Source organism: Palaemon carinicauda, chromosome 28, assembly GCF_036898095.1.
Source record: "Palaemon carinicauda isolate YSFRI2023 chromosome 28, ASM3689809v2, whole genome shotgun sequence".
Taxonomy (NCBI): domain Eukaryota; kingdom Metazoa; phylum Arthropoda; class Malacostraca; order Decapoda; family Palaemonidae; genus Palaemon; species Palaemon carinicauda.
In genome coordinates this window covers 78579762-78588390 of record NC_090752.1, presented here as the reverse complement: position 1 = coordinate 78588390, position 8629 = coordinate 78579762, and the positions used below count along the sequence as shown (strand labels likewise).

Here is an 8629-nt window from a genome sequence, read left to right as displayed (position 1 = left end):
AGTTACAGGCCACGGTACTAAGCGAAACTGCCAAGCCAGGTTCAACAGGGCCCCGACCTCGTGGTCCCACTCTGCCCCACTAGCCTGTCCCTTTGCACAATAACGGACCTAGATTCCACAAAGGACGAGGACAAGCAGGTACCTAGTGTTAGTGGGAAAGCAGCTAGTTCCACAGAAACGTCTGTTCCAGTATGGGGGCGAGTTGGAAGGGGCCATTGACTCCGCTAAACAAGTACTGTAGGCCTAGTGAAGCAAAACTGAAGACCGCCATTCTCAGGACACGGGCGCCCACAACATACAAAATCTTGTGAGTTCAATTAATGGCCATTCCCCCTTTAGATAAGTTTCTATTTGTCTCATAAGTTAAGTTTAGGTAACATTCAGGCATTACATCTTTCGGGCTGCGTGCATGGGAATTAATGTACTTTAAATTTTTGGTCTTGGTAATTGCTTGAGGTCACTGACCACATATTGGGACCTCACAGCAGCCTACCACACAAATTGTATATCAGAAGATTTTGATTTTATATATTCCGATTGAGGGTTAATCCCTCGAATTAATCCCGTTTAATATTTTCAATATTTTGTATTGTAAACTTGGATTTTCCTTTCACTTATTAATTTTGCCATGTGAATAAATCATAATTGAGCTATTGATTCTCTTTTCACTTACCGTATATACTCGTGTAATGTTCGACTTCGTGTAATGTTCGACCCCCCTATTTTGCCTTCAAAATCATGAATTCATCATATACCTCATGTAATGTTCGAGTCTTGATTTTGGCAGAAGGCTAGAGGTCTTTTATCTCCAGCATACCATAATTACCAACAAAGTAAGGGTTATGCCTAAGTGCGACAAACAAATGTATAAAACAAATCGGAACAACACCTAAATACTAACATCTGTTTACAATAACAACTGAGTATTCAGCGTACATTTTCTAGCGAACACTTTAGTTGCAAACAGCCGTTTAACATCACCGCCTAATAGCTTTCAAAAACAAGCAAACACTACAAGTAGCAAACAAAATTAGTTCATCGTTTTGAGTAACAAATTACCATTACCGGTAATTGCAGGTAATTACGGTGATTATAATTACCCGTTATGCTAATCATTTTTTTTCCTCACAATATATATGAATAAGAATTTACTCATAACCCATCAAGATGTCTACCAAGAAATATAAAAAATTTACTGCAAAATTCAAGCTTCAAGTTATTGCAACCGCTGTCCGCTGAAACGACAAATAACGTTCAAGCCATAAACATATTTGGAGTTACCGAAACTAGTGTTCGAACTTGGAGAAAAAAAATGTGGATTCAATCAAGAAAAATTTTTGCGGTTTATCATTGATATCAATTAATATACCATACCAAGTAAAATAAAATGAGCCTAATTTTTTCATTAATCATATCACGTTATAACATACGCAACCGGACTGTTTGCTAGCTTCATACCTGCTGCGTTATGGTAAAGTCATTACTCGTAGCGGAAAAAAACTATTTATGATGGTTTAGGAAATAAAATCCATGCTAATAATATGCCTGGTGTTAAATGAACATGGTTAGTACTGTATATATAGGCCTAGCCTATGTTTACCTACCGGTAGGTAACCTTATATACGTGTAAGCAAAGCTTACGATTACCTATCGGTAGGTAGCATAGCCTAGGGTAATGTTCGCGTAGGCCTAGCTTACGTTTACCTACGGGTAGGCCAGAAATTTTTACTTTTTTAAATATATATCTCGTGTAATGTTCGACCCTTACCTTTTTAACTGAAAAATAGGCCTTCAAAAATCGAACATTACACGAGTATATACGGTATTAATTTTGCTATGTGAATAAATCATTACTGAGTTACTCCGATTCTCTCTTTGGCTGTAATAAATTATTTGGAATAGATTACAAACTTTGTTATCTTTAACCCCGTTATATGAATTTTACCCGAGATGTTGAGAGCAACCCACTTTAGATATAGGTAAGTTGGTATCAGCGAGTGTACGCTCTTTAACTTAGTGCTTTGAAGGTGAAGATCCCCATTTAACTTTACTTTATACTTTTATACTCCACTGCTCCCATTTTTTGTATTGTCTCTAATTAAATTAACGTAGGATTCTTGTCCAGCATCTCACTTGGGTCACTGGGACGGAGCCGAAACAGAGCCTAGGAGTGATGATGACTATAGACCTGACAAAGGTAGAGTAGGCCATTTCATTACTTTAATTTTCATGTGTGGAGTTCTCCAGCTTCTGTACAGAGTAAAATTTCCCCATTTAGTATTTAAGAGTGACAGTTAGTAAACTGCAGCAGTAAAGTTAATAGCAGGGTGTTTGAGCCCTGAGTGTAAGTGCTCTTTATCCTCCTTTGTTGATCTTTGAGTAACTGTCGTAGGGAGACTTTCCTGGACTAAGTCCCACTCAAGCATTTGAATAAAAACAATTCTCCACATGAGTGGTTCTTCGAACCGAATCTCTCACCTTTGACTTTTGGATCATTAAATTTGTAACGTAACCTAGCTTCCTTTACCATTGAGTACCTCGTTATATCACGCTTACCCACACGCACCAGCCACATTGTAGAAAGTGTAATGCCCAGACTTGAGTTGGAACAAGAGAAGAGTTTTTTGTAATTTTATAGTATTTGACACACGCTTAAGGAAGACAGTGTAACTAGGTTTATTTATGAGTTCTGAGACGACAGAACTTGATATATTTTCAGGTCACCGATTTAGGTTGCATGCCTCTTGTTTTACTGTTACCTAGTGAAGTTCTATTCATGTCGGTTCATATGATCTGTTCACCTAATTTTGGCATTTAACCAGAAAGTTCCGAGCCACTGGAACTTAGATATATTACTTACGTTGTTCAGACTTCATTGTTTACTGCTCCAGGCGAGCACCTTTCATTTTGCTCTGTTCGATTTAATTTGCCAATCTACTTTTTCCATAATTTTTGTTCCTCGGTTTACCATCCTTTGTGCAAGTGCTGTAATTTTCTTACTAACACCTCTTGTAAGCTTAACCCCGTGTTCTTGGTCACAGAACTTTTACCACGATATTGCTAAGTCTACAACTTCATGTAGACACTTGAAATTTTGTTAAAGGTCGTCTCACCCACGTGTTGCATATCTTATTTTACTTGTGATTACCACTTAACAAGTGCGTCACTGATTTTACCCTCAGCCTTAGCGTAATTTTGCACTTTTGTCCTTTTTGTGAGGAAATTTTGCGTTTAACCTCTGTGTGAGGAAAGCTTTATGTAATGTCCTCTGTTGTGTGTGAGGAAAGCTTTATGTAATGTCCTCTGTTGTGTGTGAGATTTAGTTATCCTTTGCGTGAGGTAATTTCAAGTTTAGCCCCTGCACGAGTGGTGTTCACAGTTGGTGCTTCCGAGCACGTGTGGCTGTTTGAATTGTTTGGTGCCTACCCCGTGCACCCGTAATTGCGTAATAGTGGACTGCACGTATGTTAACCACTTGTTTCAATTTGCAGTCATGTTTTTTTAACATCAGTATTTTTGTAATTTCCATGTGCTAGTCACGAGTAATTTTTGTGACTGTATCTAAATTTTATTTATTTTTGTCATTTTTTTGTTCTAGCCTATACTGTATAGTTGTAAATTGCCGTTGCCACTTACCACATATTTTCATAGTGGATGTAACCAATCTGTGGTCACTTCTTGTGCACACATAGCCGCACAAGTTTCCCAAACCTTTTGAGTAGGGTGTGTTTCCATTCCTCAGACGTACCCAGAAATCTTGAGAATTTATTTAACATTGAATTTGCAAACTCCGCACATCCACAGGTTTCATCCAAAATGTCTTTACAAATTCTTAATCTCGGTAATCCTCCACAACCTCAGGCTGAAGCTCTCAGCTTGGAGGAACTTAACTAATGGCTAGAGGAACAGGAGGTCGATTTCAAATTTCTATGTGAGGACACAGATCTGGCCCTCCATAGCCTAAGTTCAGTTAATCTTTCACGCATGACGTTTCCCGGGTTGGATCACTTTAGCGTTCACATCGGAGGGATCAGGAACAAACTTAATGAATACAAACTCTTTTGGCGGTCTCATTACAAACACCCGATCGTTGTGGTGAATTTCCAAATGCTGGTTGACTGTGCCAAACAAATTGAAACGGCCTTCAGTAGCATTGTGTTCCATAAGTCCACTGGCGACCAAGCCCAGAAGCAAACACTTGGCGCAAACTCACATACTGTTTATGTGTCCGTTGCCTCTGAGCCTGATCCCCCCATCTTTGAAGGTTGTAGGGAACGTTGGACGGGTTGGTGGAGCCTGTTCTGTCAAACCATCCACAAGTCTCTCAAATATTCCCCAGTGGATAAGTACAAGATCCTTTTACGGTGCCTAAAAGGACCAGCCCGGCGTCTTGCTGGAAACAGGATCTGGACAGAGGGTTTATACGAAAGGACCATTGCTAACCTCGTCCAGGAGTACGAATCCCCTGATCTTGACCGTCATTTGCTGCGTAAGAAGCTCTTTAGTACGAGTCCCCCGGCGGATGATGGCGCTGACCTCAGACGGTTTCTGATGGAGTGGAACAATGCTGAGGAAAAATACGTGCAAGTGACCAAATCCCCCTTGTCTGAAGATCTGTTGGAGCATGCCATCCTGAGTAAGCTAGACCCCACTCTTTTGGAGACAATTTATCGCCGTTACCATAGTACATCCGTGTCCTTGCATGAGTTAAAGGACGGACTATACGAACATGCACGCAAGAAGGAGCTAGCCAAACTGTTGACGGAGCCGAGCAAAGAATGGTTTCCTGTTAAATCTTCTAACTCTGGAGTAAACAGCAATTCAACTACAAAATTTGCTAAACCCTTCCCTAGAATGACCAGTGGTGCTCTTAAGCCTAAGACACCATCCATACCAACCCACAACCCAGCAAAACCCACTCAGACGCATGCACCGAAGCCTGCCAGAGCTCCCCCACAAGCAGGTAACTCTGTTCGGTACAATTGTCTGTTCCGTGACCCCAATGGTCACTCATCCACAAAATGCCCGTGTTTCCCCGATTCAAATAGTCGATTGATGCGGTTGAACCAACTAGGCTGTTGCACTAAATGTTTTTCGACGCAACATGTTGCCTGTGATTGCACTGCCCATGTTTCATGCAGAAACTGCCAACGTGGTCACAAATTGCCTCTCTGCCATAACATTGTGACCGTGGGTAACCAACCTGATGGGCCAAGAGAAGACCCACCCTCTGTTCAACTTAACCATATAGCCTCGAGTGAGGCTGAACAAACTAACCAGGGGAACGAAATAAACCCTGCTGTTCTACCCACCTTCACTGGCGATCTAGTTAATGGAAAACTTAAACACACACCTCGAGTTTTCCTGGATTGTGGTGCCCAATGCACATTTGTGCATCCCAATGTAGTCAAGTCACTTAATCTTGCTCCTGTTGGAAAAGTGGTGTTCAACTCGTTCAACATGGACGAACCACCTCGATGTTCAGACTTGGTACAGTTCAGTTTGAAAATTGGCTACCGCAATCATAAGGTCGTTGCCATTGTCAACCCGAACGTGGGGAAGAATGTAAGGACGCCTGGATATACCCATGCAGATCACACTCAAGAGGCTAGTGGGCTACGTCATGCAGAGAGGTAGCCAGATGACAATGCGACTGGCATAGAGATCATCCACGGAGTCGATTATCTTCTCCGACTCCTCAAGTGCACTCACAACATCAAGGGTGTCAACTTGTTCATTACACCGGGTGGATATGTGGTTTGGGGAGAGTTGCCAGATTGGTCACGGGAAGGGACAGAACCCCCAGAGGTCAATAGTCTGTCGCTCACACTAAACCGCATCAGGGTAACAGACCCTGTGGGAGTGGAGCCCCCCGTCGAGAATCTTTGGAAACTCGTTGCTGTAGGCATAAGCAGTGAACCCTTCAGCCATCTTTGAGGCACAGGCCGTTGATCTCTTCACGGGTATTACACTGGATGCAAACGTGAGATACATGGGGGCAAGTACCCTTCAAGAGTGATAGCCGACCTGAGATTAATTTTGGTAGGGCTTTTACCTAGCTGATGTCCCTTAAAAAATCTAAGGACCCTCAGTTATTCGTCAAATACCAAGCCATCCTTGACGAGTACATAAAGGAGGGCTTTATCGAGCCAGTCGAGCTAGAACCTCATAATGACGGACAAATGCACTACCTACCACATCATCCTGTCCTCAAAAGTTCCACCTCCACACCGATGTGCATAGTATTCAATGCCTCGGCTAAATCGGGACCGAATTCAAGGTCTCTGAATGAATCCTTGTACACCGGCCCAAAGTTGGCCTCAAAAATTCAGACCATGAACCTCCGGTTTAGAGGAAAGTCCTTTGGTTTGACGGCAGACATCTCTAAGGCTTTCCTGCAGATAGAGATCGCTCTGGAACACCGTGATTACTGTCGGTTTCTTTTCTTTAAGGACTCCAGTATGACGGAAGTTGTTGCGTACCGCTTCAAGGTGGTCCTGTTGAGGGCCACCTCGAGCCCATATTTGCTCAACCAGACAATCCAACACCATCTGGATGCTCAAACCAGTAGTCTTGCTTCACAGCTTAAAACAAGCTTTTACGTTGACAACTACCAACGTTGCTGCGACTTGCCCACGGACACAATTAGCGAAAGACCATCCATTGAAAAAATTATGGTGGAAACCAACATGCCCCTTGCCAAGTGGACCACTAATACCCCCCTCTTGGGAGACTTCACTGAAATGGGCCCCCAAGATTACCTCGATCTGGACTGGAACACCGCTGATGACACATAAGCTGTCAAGCTCCCCTCAGAACTGATGTTAGGGGACTACTCGCACGTCAACACCAAAAGGAAGGTTGTCTCTCTGTTTTCATCCATCTACGACACTATTGGCCTGATCTCGCTAGTCACTATCCTCGGCAAGCTCTAAATTCAGAAACTCTGGATGATGGGTCAGAGTTGGAATTCCTGCCTCAGCGAAGAATTGATCCGCGAGCTCGGTGCCATTCTTAAAAAAATACAAGGGTCTCGAGAACTTTAAGGTGCCTCCAAATGCACATCAGGGTCACCAAGCTGCATTACATGTGTTTGCAGATGCCTCCAAGCAAGCCTTTGGAGTTGCTTCCTATGTGGTCACAGTTGAAGGTAAATGCCAGCTCCTCACAGCCAAGGCATGAGTTACTCTTAAACGTATGCTGTAATTGGATGAGAGTCAATTCATTCCCAAGCTTGAGTTGACTACACTCCTGTTTGGATGCCCACTAGCCCAGTATCTGATAGAATTACGTCCAGAAACATACGTCTGTACAACAGTGTGGTCCGATGCCTCCACGGCCCTACATTGGGTACACAGCATGCAGAGCACGTCCCCATACGTCCTCAATATTGTCGAGGAGATAAACCGCATAAGGTTGAACTGTCGGTTGGTTCTCAAGCATATCCCCACGTCCTGCAATCCTGCTGACCTAGCGTCGCGGAGAGTAGCCGCCAAAGTCGTCCTCAAGTCCAACTTGTGGCTTCATGGATCAGCCTGGCTGATCAACATCTCAGCTTACCCAGACCAAAGCAGGTTCCCGACTGAATGGGAAATGATAGCCTGTCCCATCAGACTTTTGCCGCCGCAAACTGAAAGATTTTTTCATTTCCCATCTCTTGACAAGGCGGTTAGGAGCTATGCAGCCTTGCTGCACCTGACGAGATGGTGGGCCGAGCACAAATTCCCCCATTTAGTCCACAGGTTCCCACGAAGACCACTTACTGCCATCATTCGTGTGTCACAGGGGGCCAGTTACCCCCAAATATTACGACAATTGCAAGGTAAAACCGCCTTGTTGACACCTGATGAACGTGCCTTTATCGGACAACGGAATCCCTATATTGACAATAACGGTGTTCTAAGAGGTCGTTCCCGCCTCAGTGATGAACCCCCAGAGTTCGGCTACATGGACCCCATTCTCCTAGAGTCCCACTGTGCTCTCTGGAGACTTATTGTTGAGCACTGGCATGAAGTGCTGCTGCACTGTAACACCTCCACTCTTCTTGTTCACTTGCGCAAGGAATTTTGGGTTCCCCGAATGCGACAACAAGTGAAGAAGATTCTCAGACTGTGCATACATTTCAAAAGAGTACAAGGCCAGCCGTACCCAACACCACCGTTAGCTCCAGTCCACCCCAACCGCCTCAATGCTGAGGTCCCTTTCAGAGTAATTGGACTGAACTACACTGGCAGCTTCAAGATACACCGTTCACATGTGGACATGGTCTACGTACTGCTGTTTATCTGCGCTGCCACGCGGGTGGTAGCCCTAGAAACTACTAATTCCTTGACAGTTGTGGAACTAGTCCAAGGGATACGAAGGTTTGCTGACTGATTTGGGATGCCCCAGTGCCTTTTGTCCGACAGTGCCTTAACCTTTCAAACTGGTCAGACACTCTTGACAGAGCTCATGCAACACCCTGTTATCGATGGGTTCAAACGGGCCCACAACCTAACTTGGAAGTTCATCACTCCTCGAACCCCATGGCAAGGAGGGTTTTACGAGCGCTTGATTGGGTTTACCAAACTTAACTTGCGCAAGGCTACTTACCGTTGCCACCCTACGTATGGTGAGTTTGTGACCTTGG

General features: G+C 43.9%; 3 protein-coding genes across 3 annotated transcripts; all 3 read left to right on the top strand.

Annotated features, from left to right (window-relative positions):
- The first annotated feature begins 4107 nt into the window (after window positions 1-4107).
- On the top strand, window positions 4108-5637 carry LOC137621898 (uncharacterized). Its single transcript, XM_068352402.1, has one exon. The coding sequence runs from the start codon at window positions 4108-4110 to the stop codon at window positions 5635-5637; it is 1530 nt and encodes a 509-aa protein (XP_068208503.1).
- A 596-nt stretch (window positions 5638-6233) lies between these two features.
- Window positions 6234-6797, top strand: LOC137621897 (uncharacterized). The gene has a single exon (XM_068352401.1). The coding sequence runs from the start codon at window positions 6234-6236 to the stop codon at window positions 6795-6797; it is 564 nt and encodes a 187-aa protein (XP_068208502.1).
- A 562-nt stretch (window positions 6798-7359) lies between these two features.
- On the top strand, window positions 7360-8376 carry LOC137621896 (uncharacterized). Its single transcript, XM_068352399.1, has one exon. The coding sequence runs from the start codon at window positions 7360-7362 to the stop codon at window positions 8374-8376; it is 1017 nt and encodes a 338-aa protein (XP_068208500.1).
- The last annotated feature ends 253 nt before the right edge of the window (window positions 8377-8629 follow it).

Coding starts and splice junctions, on each gene's coding strand:
- LOC137621898 (XM_068352402.1), top strand. CDS start 4,108: ATGCTGGTTGACTGTGCCAAACAAATTGAAACGGCCTTCAGTAGCATT.
- LOC137621896 (XM_068352399.1), top strand. CDS start 7,360: ATGCAGAGCACGTCCCCATACGTCCTCAATATTGTCGAGGAGATAAAC.
- LOC137621897 (XM_068352401.1), top strand. CDS start 6,234: ATGTGCATAGTATTCAATGCCTCGGCTAAATCGGGACCGAATTCAAGG.